The sequence below is a fragment of the Pristis pectinata genome, chromosome 10, assembly GCF_009764475.1.
Source record: "Pristis pectinata isolate sPriPec2 chromosome 10, sPriPec2.1.pri, whole genome shotgun sequence".
NCBI classification, from domain to species: Eukaryota; Metazoa; Chordata; class Chondrichthyes; order Rhinopristiformes; family Pristidae; genus Pristis; species Pristis pectinata.
In genome coordinates this window covers 27,632,627-27,660,292 of record NC_067414.1, presented here as the reverse complement: position 1 = coordinate 27,660,292, position 27,666 = coordinate 27,632,627, and the positions used below count along the sequence as shown (strand labels likewise).

The 27,666-nt window shown below is 38.5% G+C and overlaps 1 protein-coding gene across 1 annotated transcript in view; it reads left to right on the top strand.

Moving 5' to 3' along the window:
• The window catches only part of ibtk (inhibitor of Bruton agammaglobulinemia tyrosine kinase), a 109,209-nt gene that overhangs the window by 37,561 nt on the left and 43,982 nt on the right, over nt 1-27,666 (top strand). The window contains exons 10-18 of the mRNA XM_052025105.1: nt 4,724-4,901; nt 6,824-7,004; nt 10,982-11,587; nt 12,033-12,119; nt 13,514-13,596; nt 13,684-13,721; nt 19,449-19,545; nt 21,309-21,410; nt 23,479-23,596. Coding sequence (XP_051881065.1) covers nt 4,724-4,901; nt 6,824-7,004; nt 10,982-11,587; nt 12,033-12,119; nt 13,514-13,596; nt 13,684-13,721; nt 19,449-19,545; nt 21,309-21,410; nt 23,479-23,596 — 1,490 coding nt within the window. The remainder of the gene's footprint in view (nt 1-4,723; nt 4,902-6,823; nt 7,005-10,981; nt 11,588-12,032; nt 12,120-13,513; nt 13,597-13,683; nt 13,722-19,448; nt 19,546-21,308; nt 21,411-23,478; nt 23,597-27,666) is intronic.

Below are 27,666 nucleotides of genomic sequence, written 5' to 3'. Positions count from 1 at the left end.
ACTTGACAGGAAGTATGCTGATGCTTAAGATTCACATTTTCTGTTCTGAGTTGTTGCTGTTGGCCATGATTCCTTGGGTGTTGGCAAGTGGAGGCTAGGCACAGGTATTGTCAAAAAAGTGGAGAATTACTGATCACCACCCTTCTATATCTGTTGTTACAGCAGAGTTTCCTCATGCCACCAATGGAATAATCTGTTTTATGTAATCTGGAAGTTAAACAAACTTATTTTAGAGAAGTTAATTTATCTTGTTTTTGGGGTTTTCATGCCCATGTAAAACTAGTATATAGTTTGGTGGCAACTGTGTTTCTTGGCACATTGGTCTGCCTTAGCCAATTCCATGTAAATATGATGTCATGTTTTATCAAAAATAACTTTAATTTTATAATATTTAAGGTATGTTGTGGTTCATGGACCTGAAAAGAAATTTGACCGAATGCTTGATCATAAAATATTTATCTGAAACTTATTAGTTGAAGTTTGGTTATGCTGAATTTATGTTACAGATGCCATCTAGTGGCCCGAGCATTAATACTCATTTTAGTCACAGTAGCAGTTCATTTTTAAAATACTGTGGCCTGAATTTTGTCAGGTGTTGTTGATAGTTCAGTACTCTTGGTGTAATTGCTAGTTTTGGGACATGTATGATGCCCACGTCCTGGACCTTGCTGTCCAGTCTTTCCTATTCTCCACAGCTGGATTCTGTAGGGGGTATAACAGTGGAGCAGAAGCTGGCTAGAGATCCATGCTAGAGCATCAAAGGAAATAGGAAGCATTGGTGACATTTTATTTAAATAAGGACTAAGCCAGCTGCTTCCATTGTTTTGACATTGACCATTTCTATTTCTGTTTTAGCCCATCAGCTCATTTTGTATCTTTACTTCTAGATTGAATTACTCCAAAACTCTCCCGTACACAACACTCTGCAAATCACTGTTCATACAAGCCTCAAATTAGAATACTGTGTAGCACATCATTCCTGTTCTTGCCATCGTACATTACCTTCTGTGCCTCTCATTTCACTCTTGTGTTAAAACTCTCTTTCCTTACTAGCAGTTACCACCAAGGGCAGTGGTGCCTTTAACTGTTTGGTGGTCTTGCTCTTAAATTCCTTGCCTAACATCTTTGTTCATCCACTTCTGCCTCTTCTTTGGCCATTACTCCTATTATTACTGCCTTTGATTCAACTACCTTTTTTCTTCCTTTGTGATGTGTTTGGATGTTTTCCTATGTTAAAGACACATTATACAGTATACGTTGTAAAGGCACTAGAATTGGGGGAGTGAAATATCAACTGATATGAAGCAGAAAACTATGATTTTTTTTTATTTTACAGCGTGGTAACAGGCCCTTCCGGCCCAATGAGTCCGCGCCACCCATTTTAAACCCAAATTAACCTACCCGTACGTCTTTGCAATGTGGGAGGAAACCGGAGCACTCGGAGGAAACCCACACAGACACGGGAGAACGTACAAACTCCTTACAGACAGCGACGGGAATCGAACCCTGATCGCTGGCGCTGTAATACCGTTGTGCTAACGGCTACAGTACCGTGCCGCCCCAAGTTTTGTTTAAGTGCTGAATGAATTCTTGAGTGAAAAGGATACTAGATTATTAGATTGCAAATTGAATAAAATACCTATTGGGCGGCTTAAAGGGAAAGGCTAGATGAACTAATCGTTGTCTTCTTGAAGAAATTAAATACATTTCATTATAACCAGTTTACAACATTGCTGCCTAGGGTTCTCATCTCTGTGTGTTCTGTTCAGGCAATGTTAAATGCTGGTGTGCAAAAGATGGAAATTGCACCAGTGATTGTTGTAGTTTAAAAACATTAAGATGGTTGTAATATTTAAACTGTATAATTATCCACTTCAATCCATCTCCGGTCCACCCTAGTGAATGTAAAATCAGCTAAGTAAGTTGTTGAATGAGAAATTTTAAATCTTCTTTCAGCATAGAACGAGCAATTTCGAGGATGTAATAAAGTTTTATGTTGCGATGATAGTGGAAATTAATGTCAAGACCCATCGAAAGGGCAGACAGATCTTATTAAAGACTATGAAGCTTCAGGAATTGCACAACCTAATGGATTACAGAAGAAATATTGTACACTTAGCAGCTCATCAATATAAGCAAATGGGCAATTAGCAGGAGCACAAGCCGCCTACTGTGCTGAACTCTGTAGCAGAAGTGAGACTAGCTAGCTTAATAGTCATGCTTGAAATACAATAGATAATTCAGTGGTAAGAATGAGGGACATTTCAAGTGCTATTTCTAACATGAATTTTTTTTTCCCTGGGTTGAAGTTGGTAGACAAAGACCTTAGTAAAATTATTGCTACAAAGAATCTTTTCTACGTAAGTGTTTTTGTAGCACTTTGTTATTGATGGACACCAGTTTTTACTAACTGAAGCCTGTCTCTATTTAATTTTCATGAGCGACTATTGCTTTTATTCTGCTGGATGAGTTGCTCTATGTATCCATTTTACTAAGCAAGTGCAGAACCTTGAATCGGAAATTCAGCTTTCTTAGCTCTCTAACATGGTAATTATGACACGAGTCAACTTCAGTTACTGCTCTTGAGATTCATGAAGAAAGGGATGCCTTTTTAGCCAACATAAAGTAATTCTGAAAGAAAGTGATTTGCACAAGGAGTACAAAGATGTTCATTTGATACAAATATGTGATGTGCTAATAAGGCATACCTGTTTAAACATCTGGTTTACCTTGGAATTTGGATCCTCATTGATTACCAAAATTTGAACTTTCTGGAGGTGCTGAAACCTGTAGGTTAAACTCAAGCACTCTGTTTATGGCAGTAGCAGCGAGTTCCACTGAAGGCACGGATTGAGCTAGCTAACACACATTGTCAATTTCTGGATGATTTGTGTGAAAACAACAATATTGACCATCCTGGAATGTCCTGGAGAATGTAACACTGAGTCGCTTCTTGAACCATTTTAGTCTGTAGTGAAGCTACACCTGCTATACTGTTAGGTTTCCAGGATCTTGACCCAGTATCTTTGATATATTTTTACATTTGGCTAATGTTTAACTTGGAGGATAATTTACAGGTAGTGGTGTTTCCATGCTGGGAGCCTTCCAGATGATGAAGGTCTTGGGTTTGATGGTGCTGTCAAGGAAGTCTTGACGTGTTGCTGCACTACACCATGTAGAAATGTATATTGCAGCCAGTGTGCACTTTCTAAGCAGTATTTTAACATTTGCCATAATTATGATAACACTTAGTTTATGCCCTATTGATGGATGGATTGCTAATCAAATGCACTGTTTTGTCTAGGATAATGGCCAGTTTCTTAAATCTTGATGCTGCATTTATCCAGGCAAGTTAGGATTACTCCTTCACATACACTCCTGGATTGGGCCTTAAGTGTTGGGAAGGATGTGAGGAGTCAAAAGGCAAATCACTTGCCATGATATAGTAGCTTGTGTCTGCATTATTTGTATGTGTGGAGAGTCTGTACAGTTAAGTTTCTGGTCTACTGTGACCTCTGGGATATTGATGGTTGCGATTTGATACTGGTAATATTACTGAATGTTCAGAACAATAGAATTGTTATGACTCAGAAGGAGGATATTTATCCTATTAAATCTGTGTCAAGAGTTGCATTTGGGCTGACTGGATGAGAATAATAGATTTCCTGCCCAGAAGGACATTTGTGAATTATACAGGACAATTCAATAGTTTCCTGATTGCCATTATTTAATTAACTGAATTTAAATCCCACAGCTGGTGAGGGGAGATGGTCAGAATCTCTCTAATTGGAGATGGTCAATGCCCTTCACTCCTGTGGGCCAAATGCTGGTTGCTGTATAATGCTCTGAGCTGAAATATTGTCCATTTAATTTGTGCATGCAAGCACATTCTGCTTCATTTTCTGAAGAGTTGAACATTGACCAAATACCATCAGGCAATCCAGCTTCTGATTTTGTGATGGAGAAGTCATTGTAATGGTGGTTGGGTCTAGGGCATTGCTCTGAGTATTTTGTGATGTGTTTGTCTTTCAACAGGGCATTTGATAGGTTTGAATGTGACTGTTAACCAGCAAGTTTTATTTCATGTACGAGCACAGCTAGGTTTCTCTGTACACCAACATTTACCAGTTCTTTCCATTTGAAAATATTCTACATGTCGTTCTATTAAAATGATAAACCTCGCAGGTGCCCCTGCCTCCCTCCTAATCTCTGGGATCCTGGTGCCTGCAGTTCCCTGAAACTTAGTGGGTGCATTGCAACAGTTATCATTCTACTGTGTGACATCTTGAAAACAAAGTGAATAAAAATCTTGTTTGGACTATTAATATGAATAACATCCAATGGTCCAGAAATTTGCTAGTCTAGCACAACCAAAGGCGTAAGTGTGCAGGATTAACAGAATTTTACTGTAGCTTGCTTCTGTGTTGCAGTTATCTAGGTCACTTATTGAATTGTGCAGAAAAAGGGATAGGGAGACCTTCTTAAGGAGCTTCTCTTTTCCTGACCTTGTCAAGCATGACAAGGTGACTAGATTTTTTGGAAGGTTCAATTGTTGAAAGTCAGATTCATGGATACTGACTTCTGTATAAATCTCCTGACCAAGTGTATCATTCCCAATTCATAATTTTTGAATATACAGGAGGAGATTTTGCTTAGCGAATCATTCTTTATGTATTATTTATAGGAGGGGATATAATCAGTTACCCTCTTTTTCCCTTATTAGGTTTTTTGTTGGAGATCATCAAACTGTTTGATTAAACAGTGCCGTTGGGCATATGGACGACAGGTTTTCATGTCTGACATTGCTTTGAACAAGAATGGAATGATTTTTGTAACACAAGATGGAGATGGGTTTACAGGAAGCTGGACCGGATCAGAAAAGAGGAATTTGGAAAAGAAAGGTAAAAATTTCAGTCGTGTTTGAAATGATTTGTTTGTATGGACTAAAGTTTAATGACACAGCAGAATTAGTTGATAATGCCTTTGACTAGTTTATTATAGCTTTGGTGCATCATAAATCGAGCTACACATGTGGTATGTTTTCTTTAATGTGCCAAGTGATGGTATCTGTAATAATATTTAAATATAAATTATCTAAATTCTGCCTGCAAATGCTAAATATGAATACTTTGTCCTAATTTTGGTCTCTTACCCATACTATTTTTTTTCTAGCCTATTCTCCTCCCTAAAACAAAACAACCCTCAACTAGCTCTTGGCATTTGTGGATTTCAAAACCACACTTCATTTTCTGAAAAAAAAAAGGCTGAATCAGCCTACTAAAGCCAAAACTGAAATGTTGGCTTAAGGCAGATTTTCCTCTCCAGTGCCTGAATGCAAAAATTGGCAGGTATAACTACTCATTGTAGATCCAAGTACAAGCTGCTTGTGATTTTCCATCTATTAAGTTTAACAGATTATCAAGGACATATTGTGCTTAAATTTGTACTGAGCACTTTTGTGCTGCTGAGCTCTTGCACCTGATTCTGCCTTGGTGCGACTAGGTTTACCTTTAATGTTTTTATTTATGTTAAAATTGAGCTCTAGGAGATGCTAACTGTTTTAGTAATAGTATCTTTAAATGAACCGCGAATGCTTCTACAGATGTATACATTTTTATATTTAAAAGAAAATTTTTGAGAAGTTTTAGCTTGTGCAAATTTACATAGTAATTTGAAGTTGTTAATTATTTGCCTGCATTTGTTAACATATCTAATTCAATAGGATTCCATATTGCCCATGCTGTTATCTAGCTCACTTCTGTATTGTTCCATATGGTGGGGCAACCAGAGAATATGCCTTCAGTGGTTGACTAGGATCCTTGTGAATGACTGACTAGTTGTATGCTTATTTAATTTGATTGCTCTTTTTTAATATGAATTGTGAGTATGTATATAGGAAACAGAATTATGTGGCATGACTTTAAATGCACAGCTTTGCTGTTGCCTATGAATTTTGATATTTTTCATCATTATTGGTTGATTACCCAGGTGGTCATAGCAGTAGAGATGTTTTCCTTTGGAAGGCAAAAACTGCAGATGCTGGAAATCTGAAATAAAAATAGAAAATGCTGGAAATTCTCAGCACGCCAGGCAATATCTGTAGGAACCAGAGTTATTGTTTCAGGTTACATAGAACAGTACAGCACAGGAACAGGCCCTTCGGCCCACAACGTTGTACCGAACAAGTTAACTCGTAATCAAGTGCCTAACTAATCCCTTCTGCCTACACTATGTCCATACCCCTCCATTCTCTGCACATTCACGTGCCTATCTAAGAGCCTCTTAAATGCCTCTCTCGTATTTGCCTCCAATGCTCCCGGCAGCGCATTTCAGGCACCCACCACTCGGTGTGTAAAACAAAAACTTGCACACATCTCCATTCATCTTTGACTTTTCATCAGTTGTTTATCTTGTTTTGTGCTTAGATATGGAAAGAATTAAGGAGAAGAGTTTGTTTGATTTTGTTTTTAAAACTATTGATCTCTGACATGGATTTCGTATTCTGACTTGTCACTATGATCAAAGTCTTTAGAAATTTACATCAGACCTGTCATTGCTTTGGTACTTGGGTTACTATAATCTATCACTGGCAGAACAAGATTCTCTCATTAAAAATAATATTCCTACTGTTCACACACCACTGAATTGCTGTAATGACATGTAACATTTTCTCAATACACATCTCAAAATTTTTTTTATTATTTTTAATGCAGGAGGAAGCTGTGTAAACTCTAATTTCCCAAGGCACATCTGATTTGAATTTTAGTCTTATTTCATTAAAAAAGTATAATATTGCTTGAATTTATTTTTCCTTTTTTACTAGATGAATTGTCCTGCATTCTGCAGAATCCTATGGATCAAGTGATTAACACTACAGAATTGAGTAGCAGCTTGTATGAAAGGATCAAACTCGAGAAACTTCCATGTGTTCATCGTGCTGTTTCTGTTGCCACTGATTCAAACGGGCGCAACTTTGCTATTTTACAGTCTGATCCTAAAACTAGGTAACTTTTTTTAATTTGTGCAGAGTCCATGCATAGTTTTCACTTACCTAGCAGGACAAATGGCATAAAGAAGGAAACTCCTTTTGTCCCTGTCCCTCTTCCTGTCTGGTAGCTAATTAGATCACAAACATTCTAACTACTGACTTTCAGCATAGCTGATGATGTTGTGCTAACAGGATATTGTCTTCAAGGTCAACTATATTTCTCAAAATCACAAGTGATGTACTATTTTTTTGTAAAATAGCAGATGTGGTATGGCAGGAAATTGTGGCACATAAGAACAGGAGTTAGTGATTCGATCTGAAGTTTGTTCAACTATTCTATTAAATCATGTCTGATCTGTGCCTCAGCTGGCTTCACTTTACATTATTTTATACCCCAACAAAAGATGTAGACTAAAATTAGTTTAACTGCCACCTCATTTAGTCCACCATTAACCAGCATTGAAGTGATGAAAGATAACGTTAAATAACTGAGGGCCACAATTAGATCACTAGTGCTCATTTTCATTTCTGCAATGATCATTCTACTCCTGACTTCATTAAAGTCATGGTCCAATTATGGGCAAACGAGCTAGATTCTAGGTTAGATATAAGCAGCATTTGACCAAATCTTGTGTGACTGGGCCTTTGTTAAAATGAAGTGAAGTTAAGATAAAATGGGGAAAGTTCACAGCTGACCGGAGTCATACTTGTTGAAGGCCAATCATCTCATCCACCCCTGCCCTCCTCCCTTTCATTGCTGCTTGAGTTCCTCAGGATGGTGTTCTAGGCTCAACTGCGATTAGCTGCTTCGTCATTGAGCTTTCCATCATCAATAAGAAGCAGGTCAGGAAATAAAATGTTCACCACTTACCTGGATGAGTGCAGTTCCATAAACACTTGAGCTTGGTAAAGCCCAGGGGAAATCAACTTGATTGGCGACTCTTTCGTCATGAATGCACTGTGGCTATAGTGTGTACAATATATAAGCTGCACTGCAGCAAATCACAAAGGGTTTTTTGTCACTCTTTCTAAACCTATAACCTCCATCATCTACAAAGGTAGCTGGTGCACCTTTGCCCCTCAAATGCCCCTCAGATCTTAAAATCATATCACCAATACTTCAACACTGCTGAGACAGAAGTCCTGAAACACTCTACTTTTACCATGTGTATTGAAAAGATTTATGAAAGAGGCTCACCTCCTATATGCAGTTATGATGGGCAATAAATGTTGGCTTTGCCAGTGATGACTGCATCCCAGGAATGAAAGAAAGACCTTGCCTAACAAAATCTGTCAAATGTAAGGTGATTAGGAAAACAAAGGCAGCATGAATAATTGTATTTTAAACTGAGTTGTTGTGGTATGAAATGCCCTATCTAAGAGGGTGGTAGAAGCGGGCTTACTAAATTAGTTGGTTAAATATTTGGCAAACCATGCTTTTTGGGGGAGGGGGGTGGAGGTGTGGGAGGAATGGGCAAGGTTTTAATTGCATAGCTTTGTCATTAAAACTGACAGACCCAGTAGGCCAAATGGTGGCCTCCAATGCTGTATGACAATGATGCACATTTTTGAAAGTAGAAATATAAAATATTTCTTACATTAAGAAAGTGTTCAGACAAAAATACAGTGAAACTCTGATAATCCACTTTCCACTTGTTCAGAAATCCCAGTGGTTTGGGATTTGGCTCACTTGTTAGTCCAGAGTGTGAGCCTGGGGTCTGGAGTACGAGTTGGGTGTGTGGCTGAAGCCCGGCAGAGGTCGGAAACGAGCTGAAACTTGCCAGGTTCTATTTTCTACTCCATTTATACGCACTGGGTTTACTGAAAAATTTGTTATATTATTGTATAACATATAACACAGTGAAATAAAAGTGTGTTGGGGTATTAATAGGAATAATATCCAATAGTCTGAAAAATCTGCTAGTCTGGCACCAAAGTCCTGAGAGTACCAGGTTATTGAAATTCTACTGCATTCAATATCTCAATTATAGAATGTAGTTAGCTTAGTTTAATTTAGAACATAGAACAGTACAGCACAGTACAGGCCCTTTGGCCCGCAATGTTGTGCCGACATTTTATCCTGCTCTAAGATCTATCTAACCCTTCCCTCCCACATAGTCCCCTATTTTTCTATCATTCATGTCTATCTAAGAGTCTCTTATATGTCCCTAATGTATCTGCCTCCACAACCTCTGCTGGCAGTGGTTGTTTTCTTGTTAAGCAATTTAAACTTTTATTTAATATGTAACTGATGTTTTATTACTGCTTTGTATGAAATTAAGCAGTGTGATGAAATATCCTTTACTACAGGTATCATTTTACCTGTTGGGAAAGGTGTCAAATGGTAGTCCTGCTATGAGAACTGGAATTAAGTTAACTTGTGAACAAAAACTGCCAGGACTGCTCAGCAGCTGAAGTAGTATCTGTGCAGGGGAAAAAAGCAGTTCACATTTCAGGTTGATAATCTTTCACTGGGTCTGGGAAAGGTTTGAGTTAAACAAGTTCTAAGATGCAGAGAAAAGGGAAGGAGGAGAATCAACTAAAGGGATATTTTGTTAATAAATTGACAAGCTGAATGGATATACAAGGAAGTGGAAAATGAAAAACGGGGATCTGAGATGTGCAAAAACCTATGCAATCATCTAGAATCTTATTTGGCCTAATATTAGAAGCTTGCAGTAAAGAAATTGCTGCTCCAGGCTAAAATATTCTTATCATTTGTGGGCGTTGTCTTCTCAGATTTTGTATTGTACTACTTTCTAAAATGCCTCACCAAAAGTAACAGTACACCTGATGTCTTTGGATTTAATTGAAAATGTATAATTAAATGATTTAATTTTCTACTTGACCAAAGATTTGTAAAGGTATTGCCCTTGGGTCAATTGTTAGCACAAAATCCAGATTTATATTTTCAGAGCAGTACTTGGGGAGAGCAATACAGTAAAATGCGATCTTCCATCTTAGGTGTTAAACCAAGGCTCTCTCCATCCTCTCGGGTAGGCATTAAATATCCCATGCCAGTATTTTGAGTTTTTCCCCAGTATTCTTGATAGCATTTATAAACTGAAATAATTGTTTTTTATCTTATTCCTATTTATGTGAGCTACTGTGTTACTTACAATGACTGTTCTTAGAATAAAAGAAGAATTTCTGATTAATGCTTTGAAGTGACCTAGGCTTATGAAAGGAACTATGTAGGATAAGTTTTTGAAACTAAATCTTATAAATATTTTCTTTAAAGTATCATAGGAAAGATAGCATGGATGGGCTTTCAACGCATTGCTTCACTTCAGTGAGCACCATCTATTTTCATCTAATTTTCCTGCTTTGCATCCTGTATCTGTTGATTTACATTCTTCCTTTTCAAGTACTATGAAACTGACATCTCTATCTCACAAATATAGTTTTAACTTATTCCCTAATTATGATTCTTAGACTATGCCTCCTGGCTACCAACTTGCCAATCGGTGAAACTCATCTTAAAATTCTTCATAATTTTGTTGATCAATGAGATAACTCTATTTAATCTCCCTTGTTGGGATAAAGACCCTCATTGTTCAAGTCTTTCTGATGCTCTTTATGTGCCCTTTAATATTCCTGCAATGGATTAGCTTGAATGCATCTGATTCTCCAAATGTGGCCTGATGTCTAGCCTATATGAATTGTGCATCATTTCCTTGCATTCACTTTTAATTATATAATATGCCATGAGCCATTTTCTTTCTATAGCCTATTCTGTTTGACTTGCCACATTTTTAAGATGTAAATATTACCATCCCGGTATTTTTGACCATTCTATCGAAACTTCCATTTTCTCCTTTTATAGCCTATTTGCCAAAAATGTGTTCGCATTTCTCTATGACGAATCATAAATGGTCATTGCATTAACCTATTCGTTCTGCCAAATTCACTTTTACCATGGTTTGCTGTGTCACTTAGTTCAGTATTCTGTTTGCACCCTTACCCTTTCATGGAATGTTTAATTTTTTTTAGCCTCTATGAAATTCCAAATGCGTCTTCTTCAAGTTTTACTGAAGACTTTGGCAAACTTCTCAGGGAAGCCAGTGAAACTGACAACATCCATGATGTCACTTGTCAAGTTGGCAATCAGATTTTTCCCAGTCATAAGTACATCCTGGCCATGCGATCCGACTACTTTCGAAAGCTTTTCTTTCCTGATGGAGAACACATTGAGATCCCTGATGCCCATTTACAAGATGATGATGCAGTGGGATGTGACTTGTACGTTCTGGATAAGATTCAGGCCGACTTGTTTGCCTATATTTTGCAGTTCATATATACGGACACCTGTGATTTGCTAACTGATGGCTACAAACCAAAAATCCAATTCAAGGATAAAATAGAAACTTATCAAGATCCACTGATATCCAAATTGGAGGGCTCTGTGCAGAAATTCAAATTTTGTGAAGATTTAAAAGGAAAATCTGCATCAGAGGTTTATGAAAACCAGCAGAGTCAGAAATCGAAGTCTAAAAGTAAAACCAGCAAAAAGAATAAAGGGCTTAATGAAGAGGCTAATCCAGTTAAAATGCTGCAGGCTACCGCAAAAAAACTTGGCCTTTCCAGTCTATCTGCAAGGTAAGGTCTGAGTAAAAACCCAATTAAATGAGTTGCAATACAAGTGCATAGTTCAAAGGCATTAGATTAAGAATAATACCTTTATTGGTTTCATTGTTCTCAGCAGTTTTGATCTTGTTAATATAAATCTCTTTTGTATCTACAAAAGGTAACCTTGTGTACATTTTCCTATTAATTCTCTTGATTAGCATTGAGAGATTTGCTTTCGTGGGATTAGTTTCACTTACAAAGTATGGGGGAGCTCCTGTTACTTATTGCGATTGACATTGAAGTTCTTCGGAAAGCATTCCACATGTATACTTGGATGAAAAAAATTGGGTATGATTTATCTGAATCAGGAAATTCAAAAATTAATGACCGGAAATGGAATGGTCATGGATTTTCATCCTGGTTTACACTTGTGTAATTTGATGCTTCATAACAGTCCACATATTGTATATTGCAGGCTAGATGGGGTTAAATTGGAAAATTGGAAGATAAAAGTTGTGCATAAAATAAGTGGAAGCAAATTGAAGTTCGCTCAAAAAAAATGGTAGGTACAATATCTCTTCAAAAATGTAAGAATAGAACATTAAAGTGCTCATCATATGTGGAAAAACAAAAATTGCAGATGTTGAAAATCTAAAGTAAAACAAAATACTAGAAACACTCAGCAGATCAGGCAGCATCTGTGGAAAGAAACAATTTACATGTCTGGTTGATGGCCATTGTCAGAACTGGGGAAGAGAGAAAACAAGGTTATTTAAACTTATAGTTGGGGAAGCATGGATAGGACAAATGGTGAAGCCAGGGTTACCATGGGGAAAAGCCATAAACAAGTCCATCCATATGATATATTAATGGCATCAGCTAGAATGAAAAAATCTGAACAAAGGAATTTAAAGCCAATGAAATGAGAGAAGTTGGAGAGTGAGAACACACAAAAGAATGTAAAAGTTGTGAAGTGTTAGAGCTGTAGGAAATGTCTGGCAAGCCAGCCTGAGAAACCTTGAGCCAATATCACAAATGAACTGGCCAGTTCTGTTGCATTTAGAGAAGGCAAAGTAATGAGATTCCACCACCATGCACGTCTTCCCTTTTCCTCCTCAGCATTTCGAAGGGATTGCTTTCTTCATGACTCTCTGGTCCTGTCTTCTGACTTGCTTTATCTATATTAGAGCTGGCACATCTTTCTTGATGCATTCTGTGTGAAATATATCTCGTCTTCAGAGCATAAAGGTTGTTGAGTCTTTTCAGTTCTAGAATTGTCTCCTTTTAATGCTCAAATTGTTTGCATTAAATCTGGATGTCTTTATAAAATAATTGATGAGATGTGTTACATTTGTTACCAGGACAGGGAAGGAGTAGCTAGTCCAATGCCCCATCCAGCACTTGGACTTGGATTCAAATCCATCCTATGAGGATGAGATGAATACTTCTCTCTGCAAGCACTCTAACTAAATAGGTTTTCTGGCTTTAACTAAGTCTCCTTTGTATATGAAATGGCAGCCAGAATTTGGCTGTACAAGGTAGCACTAGTTAACTACTACAAAGTGCTATTTGGGCACTAACTTTGAGGCACATGATTTTGGACTGAGCTTCACTGCTTCATTCACTCAGTTAGGCAGCAGGCTCTCAGGGTAAAGATTTATTTTAAAAAAAATGACAGCTTAATTGTGGTACCACAGGGCTGGCAATGCTCATGAAATAAAACGCACATGAGATCTGTACCTATTTGAGAGGAAGAGAAGCAAATTCCAGAAGCCCTTTATGTTTATAACTACTATGTACTGTACATCAAAACAGTCCTTGCTCTGTTATAAAATGGTAAAGATTTTACTTATAATAAAAGTAATATTTTCTTCAGATAGTTCTATTCTCAGACAGTTTCATTGTTCTGATCTTTCCTGGATTCATCTTTTTACCTTCCTTTGCTTTGTTTCTTAGTTCCTATTTATGCGATGTAACTTTGAAGTCAGAAGATGGAAAGGAGTTTGTCTGCCACAAATGTGTGCTATGTGCAAGACTCGGTAAAGATGCCTGTTTTTAACATGTTTTTATTTGTAAGTTTTTATTTTTGTTCAGGAATATTGATAGTGGCTTTTCATTTCTTCTAGAGTACTTTCACAGTATGCTGAGTAACGCCTGGATTGAGGTATTTATAACTAACATGGTTTGAAATTCCAAGTTAAAACTAACGGTCTGAATTATAAGTTTTTAATGTTTAAACTCTTTCCATAAACCAAACATTTTGTATAGTGCAAAATAGAAAATGATTTCTCCAGAAAAAGAGTTCTGAATACAGGGAAGTTTTTACTGTGGAGTATTCTGATACTATTACAACATCAGATGTTCTATAGTCCATCTAAATTCTATTTGTCTTTGAATATTTTGATTTTTATGGAATGTTAATATCACTGGCAAGGCTAACATTTATCAGAGTCATACAGAAATGAAGCAGGCTCCTTGGTCCACTAAGTCTACTCTGGCCATCAGCACCTATTTATACTAAGCCCCATTTTGTTTTATTCTCCCTGCATTCCCATCAATTCCTATTCTGCATTTACCTACACAGTAGGATAGTTTTTAAAGTGGCCAATTAACCTACCAGCCTGTTCATCTTTGTGGGAGGAAACCAGAGCACTCAGAATAAACCCATGTGGTCACACGGAGAACTCTCCATAGACAGCACCAGAGGTCAGGATTAAATGTGGATTGTTGGATCTGTGAATCAGCAGCTACACTACCTGTGTCACTGCACCACCCTAATTGTCTGCACGTTGGTGGTTAGCTGTCTTTTTCTACTGAAACCTTTATGTTGAATGGGTTTCTCAGTGTTGTTACACAGGGAATTACAGGATGTGAAACCCAGTGATGATGAGGAATTGCTCATATATTTTCAAGTCAGGATAGTTAATAATTTCACCTGGAACTTGTTGATAGTGTTCCTATGCACTTGCCTACTTGTCATTTGGGAAGGTACTTTTGTGTTTGAAAGTGCTATTGTAGAGGCTTTGAGTCACTGCAGTGCATCACGTAAGTGGTGCATACTGCATCCATGGTGCAGAGAGAATGGATGTTTAATGTGAATACAGTGGACTCTTTTCTGCAGGATATCCTCCAACCAATTCTTGTAGCCTTTGTATTGATGTAACTGGATCTTTAAGCTTCTGATCATTGATCGCTCAAACGAAGTGATGGTAATAATATTGAATATCATGGGAAGGTGATGAAACTTTTTGTAGGAGATTTTCATTGCCTGGCACTTGCATGGCACAAGTGTTATTTGCTAGCACAATCTGGAATTTCATCCCTATCCTGGTGCATATGAGTGCTGAAGCAATGAAAGTTGGTAAAGACTTGAATTTCTATAACAAAGCCCTGGGGCTAAGATTATTAAATTCCAATAACCTCATCCATCTTTTGTGTTAGATATGGCTTTAGTCATTGGAGAAATTTTCTTCTGACTTCTGTATTACTTGCAGCAACAGTGCCTCCATTAATGGGGCTGTATGGCTATAGAGGCAGTTGGACAGTAAAAGAGACACGTGGCAGAGCCAGTTGTATGTCTGAGTTTTATTCTAAGAAGCTTTCTGAAATATGAGCCTGCAGGGGTTGTTTCTCTACACATGGCATTTCATGTCAATATAGAGTTAGCTTGGGTTAAACAGCAGAAGAACTGGGAAATTTTCAAGTTTTTTTTTCTGACCTTGTCTATTAATAGTCTTAATACCCAATATCTTATTGAAGTAGGGTAACCTGTTGTAGATACTGAAATTGTATTTGATCACCTGGAATGTCATTCAAAATAACTTTGTAACATCGAAAAATGCATCAAACAGCTGATATAGATACCAGAAAGGAAAGTGGAAGAGAGCCAAAGTACTGTTTACGTAGGCCAGTAGAGAGGGCCAGTATGAAACTTGGTCTTTGATCAAAGGGGACAAGTTTTTATGACTAATGGAGTATTACCTTAAGGATGAGAACTGTTAACTACAATAGTGGTGCAGTCAGGAAAGGTGTGGCCTGGTCAGACCTTTGGAAGTTTCATCTGGATTGTCAGTGAGTTGACCTTGGGGACATTTGTGAGTGTGCACAGGGTTCAGCCTATAACATAAATAGGTAGATAGAAAAGGAAGGGAATCTTGGTGTTATTACATTAATATTAATCTCTCAACCTTGAACGAAAGGTATTTCACTACAGAATACGAAATTCTTTTATTTATAAACCATTCACAAAAATTCCCTAATCAGAACTTCTGCACAGCTGGCAGTAATTCAGTTACCAGCTTATTGAAAACATTGGTAGGCAGGAAGAGACTTTAATTTTGTTTAGGGATCCTTAATAATGCCACATGAACTGAAATCCTGCTTTGATCCCAAGGGCAGAAACTTGCATCTCTCAACTCAACTCTTGCCCATGTTTAGAATGAGGTTAAATGGTCCAGGACTCAAGCTTGGCAGTAATGAACATTTTATTGATAAATAAGAGTTGCGTGATTTTATCACTGTTTGCTGATAATTGAAAGTAGACCTAAATATTTGGGTTATTCTTCCTCATGGTAAAATTGACCTGTTTTGTTTTTTGTGGGTAGGATAGATCTGGGCAAATTTCAGTACTGGAAGAGTTTAATGTGAAGTGCAGCAGCCTCAAGCCCCTGCTCTTAGCACTGCAGCCACAACATTGTTGAGGTCTCTTACCTCTGCTTTAGACAGTGGACTAAACTTTTCCTTGATGTCAGTGAATACAAATTGATTTGGCTGATTGGCTCCTGTGATTGCTGGTGCCCATGAGGAGCTTGAGATGGATCTGCTAGGACTGCAGAGCTTCAATCTGATCAATTCTTGCTGATTTGATTCTCGCTACCTCAGTAAAGCAGCCAGCATAATCAAAGACCCCATCCAGCCCAGACATTCTCTCTCCTCCCCCCTCCCATCAGGCAGAAGATACAAAAGCCTGAAAGCATATACCACCAGGTTCAAGGACAACTTCTATCCCACTGTTATAAGACTATTGAATGGTTCCCTAGTACGATAAGATGGACTCTTTACCTAACAATCTACTTTGTTATGGCCTTACACCTTATTGTCTACCGGCAATGCACTTTCCCTGTAGCTGTTAGTTTATTCTGCATTCCGTTATTGTTTTACCTTGTATTATCTCAATGCACTGTGTAATGAATTGATCTGTGTGAATGGTATGCAAGACAAGTTTTTCGCTGTATCTCAGTACATGTGGCAATAATAAACCAATTCCAATTAGCTTTGGGATTGATTAATTCTGTCTACAGCATGCTGCTTCTGCTATGTAGTCCAGTGTTGTAGTGTTATCAGACTGGCAATTCATTTAAGGAATATCGGCAGTTCCAGGCACACTCTTTTTCATTGCTTATTAATGTAGGCAAGAACTTTGCCTTGATGCTAATGGTAGAATGGGAAAAAGCTAGACTATGCGATTACAGTTCTGTTGCAGTTGAAGGTATGTAGCAGATCATTGTTCAGCATTGAGGTGCTGGACTTGTTCTGAATTTACATCATTTATCTGGATCATGGTATCACATAACATAGATGTCAAGAAGGGCATTTTCCATGAGTTACTGCACTGTGGTCTCTTCTGCCAGTCATGTCATATGGTCAAAAATATTGGCAATGTGTGGATATGAGATAACAAAGTCAAGATGTTTCATGCCTATGTTTGTTCTTTCATCTTCAACCAGCCAAATCTGATTGGTTTAGACTTGGACTTCTGTGGTGGTCTATCTTCATACAGGGGCATGCAAAAGTTTGGGCACCCCTGGTCAAAATTTCTGTTACTGTGAATAGCTAAGTGAGTAAAAGATGACCTGATTTCCAAAAGGCATGAAGTTAAAGATGACACATTTCTTTAATATTTTAAGCAAGATTACTTTTTTATTTCTTTCTTTTACAGTTTCAAAATAAAAAAGGGAAAAGGTCCTGAAGCAAAAGTTTGGGCACCCTACATGGTCAGTACTTAGTAACACCCCCTTTGGCAAGTATCTCAGCTTGTGAACACTTTCTGTAGCCAGCTAAGAGTCTTTCAATTCTTGTTTGGTGGGTTTTTGCCCATTCTTCCTTGCAAAAGGCTTCTAGTTCTGTGAGATTCTTGGGCCGTCTTGCATGCACTGCTCTCTTGAGGTCTATCCACAGATTTTCGATGATGTTTAGGTCGGGGGACTGTGAGGGCCATGGCAAAACCTTCAGCTTGTGCCTCGTGAGGTAGTGCATTGTGGATTTTGAGGAGTGTTTAGGATTGTTATCCTGTTGTAGAAGCCATCCTCTTTTCATCTTCAGCTTTTTTACAGACGGTGTGATGTTTGCTTCCAGAATTTGCTGGTATTTAATTGAATTCATTCTTCCCTCTTCCAGTGAAATGTTCCCCGTGCCACTGGCTGCAACACAAGCCCAAAGCATGATCGATCCACCCCCGTGCTTAACAGTTGGAGAGGTGTTCTTTTCATGAAATTCTGCACCCTTTTTTCTCCGAACATACCTTTGTTCATTGCGGCCAAAAAGTTCTATTTTAACTTCATCAGTTCACAGGACTTGTTTCCAAAATGCATCAGGCTTGCTTAGATGTTCCTTTGCAAACTTCTGACGCTGAATTTTGTGGTGAGGACACAGGAAAGGTTTTCTTCTGATGACTCTTCCATGAAGGTCATATTTATACAGGTGTCGCTGCACAGTAGAACAGTGCACCACCACTCCAGAGTCTGCTAAATCTTCCTGAAGGTCTTATGCAGTCAAACGGGGGTTTTGATTTGCCTTTCTGGCAATCCTACGAACAGTTCTCTCGGAAAGTTTTCTTGGTCTTCCAGACCTAAACTTGACCTCCACTGTTCCTGTTAACTGCCATTTCTTACATTACGAACTGAGGAAACGGCTACCTGAAAACGCTTTGCTATCTTATAGCCTTCTCCTGCCTTGTGGGCGTCATTTAATTTTCAGAGTGCTAGGCAGCTGCTTAGAGGAGCCCATGGCTGCTGATTGTTGGGTCAAGGTTTGAAATTTTGCATCAGCTGGCCTTTCCTAACGATGACTGAATAAGCTATAGCCCTAACAATCTAATCAAGGTCTGAGACCTGGGTAAAAATTATGAGAGCTCAAATCTCTTGGGGTGCCTAAACTTTTGCATGGTGCTCTTTTCCTTTTTCACTCTAAAATTGTACAAAACAAAAATAATGCACTAATCTTGCTTAAAATGTTGAAAAGAATGTTTCATCTTTAACTTTATGACTTATAACTCACTTAACTATTCACAGTTGACCAGGGGTGCCCAACCGGTTCTGCAGTCTTTTGTGCCTCCTTGTTGATGGATGTTGAATTCTCCCCATCCTCTGTTCCTCACCCCACCTAGAGTACCTGGCTGACCTTGGTTTTTTTTCCCCAAGTGCCCTTCAACAGTGAGGAGTACTAATTCATTAACAGGGAGATGATTGAAGTTGGTAATCAGTAGGAAGGTTTTCTTACTAAATTTGGCCAGATGCCATGAGGATTAGTGGGATCAATGTTGTGGTGCCCCCAAAGCCACATTCTGGTGCCACCTCTGGTGGGTTTTGTCCTGCTGGTGTTTAAAAGAATACCACTGTTCCCTTAATCTGGTTAAAGGAATGCTGCTGTTTTAGGTGACTCAAATTTATACAGTGCTCTTTTAAGCTATTTAGTAAATATGGCCATTAGAACACTCTAACATACACTACATATTAACTCTACATATTATACATGTAGTAAGCCTCCAGGTGAGTAATTTGAGAGGCAATGACAAATATAATGAAGCATAATTGAAGGAATCTAAAACTGACTTGACTTTGATTTTCTTGCCTCCCCATTCCCTATCCATTCTTCTTTCTATTTTCATATTTAGGCGTCAACTTGCACAGCACTGGAAATGCCCATCCATTCTGATATTTTGGAAGTTATTTTGGATTATATTTATACAGATGAAGCTCCAGCTGTTAAAGGTCAGAACTACCTGATTCCTGTCTTGCAAATCATATTAAGCCATGCAAATGTATGCAATTAATTTCTAAAAGCCTCCCTTCAATTTCCCAATAGTTTAGTGCTTGATATTTTAATCCTTAGAATAAAATATCATGAATATTAGACAGGATTTTGCTCTATTTTAATGCAGTAGGAGGTGAATCCACCAACCAATACTCGAAGAATGACCAATTATGTTAGATGGAGATTAACTTATCCTACAGAACTATAGCAGAAAAGGAGTCAGCAAAAACAAGAATCCTTTCAAGGTTGAAAGCTGCATGATGGAAAAGAAGATTGTCTTAAACTATTTTTTGTACTGTGATTATTTTTTTCATTAAAGACATGCTCTGAGATTGCAGTGCCAGTGGTCTTACAAAGAAATCCTGGCATTTAAAGTGAAGCAATTTTTTCTTTTACTGGAAATTGGTCACCTTAACTATTGGAACAGTTTTTGTATTGTCATCCAGGCTTGAAGCTTTGATGCATTTAATTGGGGATTATTTCTACTGTAAAAGGCTAATCATTCAATGCATGGTAGGCTTCAAAGAATTTTTCTGGGAAGTAGAATATCTTAGCAGTTTAGGCTCTCACCATTGGCAAGCCAAATTATACTTTCCTCTGCAACAGTTCTTGTCAATTTTGAGTGACGTTGTTAGTTCTTGTGCAGCAGCCTTTCCTTCAAGTGTCTTCACTGACAAAAGCAAAATGACTGTGGGTGATGTTTGTGGCCAGCAGAAAAGGGGTTAATTTGAGGCAAATTCAAATTAATATCTTAGTGTATTAAACAACTGTGCAATTCTTAAAATAAAATACTTGGATTTTTTTCTTTGTTATGGCAAAATTTGATTTGCTCATTGGACCTTGTGCATGGAGGTACTGAAGTCTGAAGTCCCACACCAGGTTCAGGAACAGCTTATTTTCTACAACCATCAGGTTTTTGAACATACCTGCACAGCCCTAACCCTATGATTACACAATGGACCACATCTTGCACCACCATGGACTTGTCTTCAATTGTGTCTTTATTTTTTTGCACAAAGCTCTTTTGCAGTCTTTTTTTCACCTAATTGTATAATTTTATGTGCAATTTGTATTGTGTGTCTTGTCTGTACCTATATGCCTGTGATGCTGCAAGCAAGTTTTGCATTGTACTGTGTCTCACTGTACTTGTGCACATGACAATAAACTTGACTTGACTTGAACTGTTTCACAGAAGGTTGAATAAGTTGGGACTTCACTTGCTTACCTTATTGCAACCTTGCAATAAAGCTCACTTGCAACCTTATTGAAACATGTAAGATTCTTAGGGAGCTTGACAAGAGGTTGTATCGGGAGAGTAGTCTCAGAATAAGGGTGTGCCTCTTTAAGAAGGAAATAAGGAATATTTTTTCTTCAAAAGGGTTGTTAATTGATAGACTTTTAGTCAGCAAGGGAATCGGGGCAGGAATGGATCAGCCTATGGCAGGGCAGATTCAAGGGGTTGAATGGCTATCTTCTGTTGCTGTTTCTTATTTATGCCTATCTTGTTCATGCACTGAAAACCACTTTGCACTAATTTCAACAAAATAACTGCTGATTAAATCATTAACATTGTGACCCTACAGCTGCTTCAACTGCCTTTCATGATGTATCAAAAGCTCTGAGCGATTATTAGCTTTGCTGTGAAGAATTACTCTGTCATTTACAAATAAGTTTTTATGATGATAAATATAAATGATCACATTCTGTATTTTTCCCATAGATTCACAGGACGTTGAATTTATTTGTAACGTGCTTGTGGTGGCCGATCAGCTGCTTGTCAGTCGTCTCAAGGAAATCTGTGAAGTGGCCATTACTGAAAAATGTGAGCTGCTTTGCTTAGTTATGCAGTACCCATTTTTAGGAGATGCAGAATCAAATGAATTGAGACTTGGTACTCTGCGAAGGGAACACTTAATGGCAGCTTACACAAATATGTGCACATCTTTGCTGTCATATTGATGTTTTCAGATGGGGTTAGTAAAGGTCTCCATATATTGGGTTATGACTAAACAATAATCTTGCATTTTGCCAACTGTTTAAGTTTTTTAATCAATTCTTGGGATGCGTTTGAAGTGTTCAAAGCCAGTTTATGACATCTATTTAATTTCTATCCTGGATGCCCCAAGAAGGTAGCGGTGAGCTGCCACCTCGAACCACTGCAGCTAGCTCTTTGTAGTGATTTTTGCTTACTTGCTCGTTCTGTGGGTCACTTCATTTGGCAGTGAAATTCAACCACAGTGGTGTGGGGTTGGAGTCATGAGTGGGCCTAACTGGGTAAAAATGACAGTTTTTTTGCTTCAGGACATTAGTGAATTACTTGGGTTTCTAATGTGAAATGAAAGCTCATGATTACTTTTCTGCACTAGCTTTTCTTTCTAGATTTTTAAAAATTGGATTGAAATTCTCAAACAGATGTAAACGTGTTCTGTAGTCCAAAGAAATCCAGTAATCTAACTAGCATATAGTCTTGTTTGGAGTTCATAGATAATCCTTTTATGGCAAAATAATGTTTATTGAGGTTGGGTTTTAATATAGTGATTATATAGGCTATGGATAGCTCATTGTTTGTTATGCTATTGACTTTCAAAACTGCACAGAAAGCAGAGTATATCATCCAAAGGTAGAACTACACCAAGCTACAAAATGTTAGGATGCAAGTTGCCATCCATGTAGCTGTAGCCATGCTCCCTGTGTAATGAAAGATTGGAAACTAAAGGTGTTTGCCCATGAAGCAAAGAAGAAATTTGTCTTTTGGGCATGTTACTGAGTGACAGGTTTAGAAAACTACTCTGCTGGATAATGCAAAGCAAAAAGAATGCAGAGTTAGAACAAGAATACATAGAAATAAACTTTAGAAAATCTTCTTGAAAATACATTAAATTTTTTAAACTAGCTCTAGCAATATTTATATTTGGTAAAATAAAATCATGCAATTCATATTAGTGAGATTTGAAAATACTGGTTTATTTGCCTCAAACTTCTTTTATCACCTTAAAAACAAAGAATGCAATGCCACAAGTATTTTCTTTTCCTTAGCATTTGAGAATTTAAATTGTAGCTTTATTATTTGTGTTTGACTGAAATTTTCAGAACTGAAATTGTTGGATGAGTATGTTAAAGAGTGTGGTGCAAAGCAAATTAAATGCAGTTGATTCGCCTGCACTTGTGTAGAACCTGAAAATTCCATTACTTCTGCCAATTTCTACCTGGCTTTCATCTTTTTATATGGTACATCTCTGATCTTTCCTTTTCATTTTTGGATATCTTGGTCTCCATCTCGGGGAAAGGCTAGTTACAAGCCTATAACCTTCCTTAGCTATCTTGTCTACAGTACACCACCCCCCCGCCCGAGCTCTCTGTAAGGACCATTCCATTCACCCAGTTCCTCTGTCACTATTGTATTTGGTCACATGATGAGACTTTCTTGAATCATGCTTCCTCTCTACTCTAACTGACCGAACCTTTGACTGTATCTCATTTATTTCCCACATCTCTACTCTTACCCCATCTCCATCTGGACAGACCAAGAATAGTTATCCTAGTCCTCACTTTCCATCTAACTAGCCTGTGTATTCAATCATCCTTGGTAATTTCCAGCACCAGATACAACTTCCTTTCCCCTTTTGATGGGGCTGCTCCTTTCATGACTCCCGGGTCTAACTTGTTTTCCCAGTTCAGGTCTTCAACCTGAACTGTTAACTGAATCTCTTTCCACGGATGCAGCCTGACTTGCTGAGTGCTTCCAGCATTTTCTGTTTCATTTCGAGCATCTGCAATTTTTTTTTATTTACCAAATGCTGGATTATACTTGGGGTTGGAGTCAAAATGGCCTCTTCCTGTTCATGCATGGCTATGTTTTCTTTAACAGATTAACTCTATTGTGTTTTCAGTAACTTTGAAAAATGCTTCTGAACTTTTGGAGTTTGCTGCAATGTACAACGCTGAACAATTAAAAGTGTCCTGTCTACAATTCATATGTCTGAATATGCCAGCTTTACTTGAAACAAGGTAAAATCAATTGTCTGCAAATATAGTCCATTTAGCATTCTTATCAGGTTTTATAAATGGTTTGATTTTTTTTTATTGATGTTACATATTGCACTCAGAAAATAGTGCTATCAGTTGGTGTTCATTCTGCTGTTCTACCATTGGAGACCAACCATTCAGCATTGAGCCTCTACCCCCATCCCCACCACCATCTTCCACAGTGCTTTACCGCCTTCTTGCATTCCTTCAACTTTATGATTCTGTGTACAGTATTGGTCTCCCTACTTAAAGAAGGATGTTAATGCTTTGGAAGCATTTCAGAGAAGGTTTACCTTGAATGGGTGGTTTGTCTTATATGGAAAGTTCGGACAGACCAGGCTTGTATCTGAAAGACTTGAGAAAATGAGAAGGGACGATTGAAATGTAGAAGGTCCTGAGAGGTCTTGACAGGGTGGATGTGGAGAAGACATTTTTTTCCTTGTGGGAAAATCTAAACTAAGGGGTCACTGTTTAAAACTAAATTGTTATCCATTTAAGGCAGATGAGGCAATTTTTTTCCTGTGAGGATTGCTAGTCTTTGGAACTCTTTCCCAAAAGGTGGTGGAAGCAGAGTCTTTAAATATTTTTAAGGCAGAGGTAGACAAATTCTTGATGAGTAACAGGATGACTGGTGAGTGCAAGTAGGCAGGGATATAGAGTTGAGGCTACCATCAAGTGACTAGTGATCTTAATGGGCTGTGGCCTACTACCACAATTAAATCATTTGTTTGTGTGTAGTCCTCTTTACGCTTTTGCGTCTTACTTTCTAAGGCTTTAGTTAAGTTTATTTTTGGGGCAATTAGAATCATCCTAATTAGCCTAGGTCTAAAAATAAATGATTTTTCTTGTAGGTTCCTTTATAGCTCCAGCACCAGCCAAAACTGTGCAGAGTGTCCAAAGTACAAGTCTGGGTTCAAGGTATTAGTGCAGAAGGTTATGAAAAGTTAGAGGGATCTTGATCAGCTAGGTATGTGGGCTGAGGATTGGCAAATGGCTTTCAATCCAGATAAAGGTGACGTATTGCATTTTGGGAGATCAAACCAGGGTAGGATTTGTACAGTGAATGGCAGGACCCTGGGGAGTGTTATGGAACAGAGGGACCTAGTAGTGCAAGTGCATAGTTCACTGGAAGTGGTGTCACAGGTGGATAGGGTGGTGAAGGTGTTTGGCATGCTAGCCTTCAGTCAGGGCATTGAGTATAGGAGTTGGGAAGTTGTGTTGCAGTTATATAAGACGTTGTTGAGGCTGCACTTTAAGTATTGTGTACAACTTTGGTCATCTGTTATAGGAAAGATGTTATTAAGTTAGAAAGAGTGCCGAAAAGAGTTATCAGAATGTTGCCTGGACTTGGGAGTCTGAGTTACAAGGAGAGGTTGTGTCGACTAGGACTTCAGTCCCTGGAGATTGAGGTATATCAGATAGAAGTACCTGATACCTGATAGAGGTATATCAGGTCATGAGGGGTATAGACAGGGTGAAAGCCCATAGTCCTTTTTCCCAGGGAGGAGGTACCTAAAACAAGGGGACATGGGTTTAAGATTAGAGGTGAGATATTTAAGAGAGATATCGGGGCAGCCTCTTCATGCAAAGGGTGGTGCATATTTGGAAGGAGCTGCCAGAAATAGTGGTTGAGGCGGCCACACATTAGCAACATTTAAAAGCCATCTAGATAAGTACATGGATAGGAGGGGTTTAGAGGGCTATGGGCCAGCATGGACAGATGGGACTAGTTTACTGGGCAACACAAGTCGGCATGGACGAGTTGGGCCAAAGGGCCTGTTTCCATGCTGTATGACTAATATTACAAATTGAGAGGGCCTCTCCAGCTGCCATGCCTTAGGCTCTGGATAACTGTGGAAAGGAACTATAAGTCAGACCCTTTTGGTTTTTAGGACGCCACTTTCTTATTTCCGCTTGGCAGGGGTCTTCAAAATCTCCTCCTTATTAACATTTAAGAATGTTGGGTTTGAGATTTGTTTAAACTGTGATCAAAGATGAGAGCAAAGGACAGGCATATGGATGAGGACTACTGCCTTTGAGCAGTATAAACACCAATACCGACTTGTTGGACTAAAAAAAAGTTATAAATTTTTGTCAGTTTTGTATTTTTATTTCTTAAACTAAGGGTGAATAATGAAAGGAGAAAATACCATTGTATTAAAATATTTTTTTCCTGAATTACATAAATATGAAAAAAAGATGCCTCCTAGAATTCTCAAACTTGCCATCAAACATGGCTGCAACAAAATTTCCTTTCCACATGTAGCTCTGCAAATTCTATAAACACTCTGAATCTCTGGAGCCTCTACAATTAATTGGTAGCTGCCTCCAAGAGCAAACACCAGTTCCATCTTAAGGTGTGTCTTGATGTTAGTCCATAGTGAGACTATAATTTCCAAATTTGCAATCACCTCTGACATGGAGAAGTGTCCCAGATCTTCAATGAAATATAGTCAAACAGTAATCTACATCAAGCAAAAGGAGGAGTAGTTAGGATAGGTCAACTCAAATCTCCGTCTCTGAAGCTCAAGGGGTGAAGAGGTGCAGGAAATTTAGGAGCATGGTGCCACTGGGGGAGGGCTTGGATGCATGAGCTTAAAGATGGAGGACTGAGAAGTACTAGAGGAGAATAGAGATAGCTACTGATATAGGGAACAGATCTGAGTACCAAGATTTTTTTTCACTGAAGAGCCAACCAATATTCTTGACTTCCTTCCCTTAAGTACCATCATCTATCTATATCTGTGTGTGTTCATGACATCTGAAAACAACATTACCAATTTTTTGGTTTATCCTCCTAATATGTCCCTTTGGCTCAGAATCTATCCAGTCATACAGCACAGAAACAGGCCCTTCGGCCCATGCTGACCTGGTCTTCTGCCTAGTCCCATCTACCTACACCTGGACCATATCATTCCAAACCCCTCCCATCCATGCACCTATCCAAACTTCTCTTAAACGTTATAATTGAACCTGCATCTACCACTTCCGCTGGCAGCTCGTTCCACACTTGCACCATCCTCTGAGTGAAGGTGTTTCTCCAGATTCCCCTTAAGTATTTCGCCTTTCACCCTAAATCTATGACCTCCAGATCCAGTCTCACCCAACCCAAGGGGGAAAATCCTATATGCATTCACCTTATCTATGCCCTTCATAATTTTGTATACCTCTACAAGATCTCTCCTCATTCTCCTGCGCTCCAGGGGATAAAGTCCTAACCTATTCAACCTTTCCTGATTAACTCTTAACTCGGGTCCTCAAGTCCTGGCAATATCCTTGTCAATTTTCTCTACACTCTTTCAAGCTTATTGATATCTTTCCTGTAGGTACGTGATCAGAACTGCACATAATACTCTAAATACAGCCTCACCAATGTACAGTACAACTTCAACATAAATCAGGGCACTGAGTACAGGAGTTGGGATTTTATGAAGATCAGTGTGCCAAATGCTCTCTTATCCACCCTATCTACCTGTGATGCCACTTTCAAAGAACTATGGACCTGTATTCCCAGGTTCCTTTGTTCTACCACACACCGCAGAGCCCTACCATTCACTGTGTAAGTCTTTACCCTGGTTTGTCCTCCCAAAGTGCAACATCTCACACTTGTCTTCATTAAATTCCATCTGCCATTTTTCAGCCTATTTTCCTAGCTGGTCAAGATCATGCTGCAAGCTTTGATAGGCTTCCTCACTGTCCACTATGCCCCAGTCTTGGTGTCTTCTGCAAATTTGCTGATCCAGTTTACCACATTATCGTCTAAATCATTAAATATAGATGATAAACAACAACAGCCCCAGCACAGATCCCTGTGGCACACCACTAGTCACAGGCCTCCAATCAGAGACAACCATCTACTACCACTCTCTGGCTTCTCCCACTAAGCCAGTGTTGAATTCATTTGGCTACTTCATCGTGAATGCCAAGTGACTTAACCTTCTGGACCAGCCTCCATGTGGGACTTTGTCAAAGGCCTTGCTAAAGACCACGTAGACAATGTCCACCACTTTTCCTTCATTAACCTTCTTGGTAACCTCTCAAAACTTCATAAG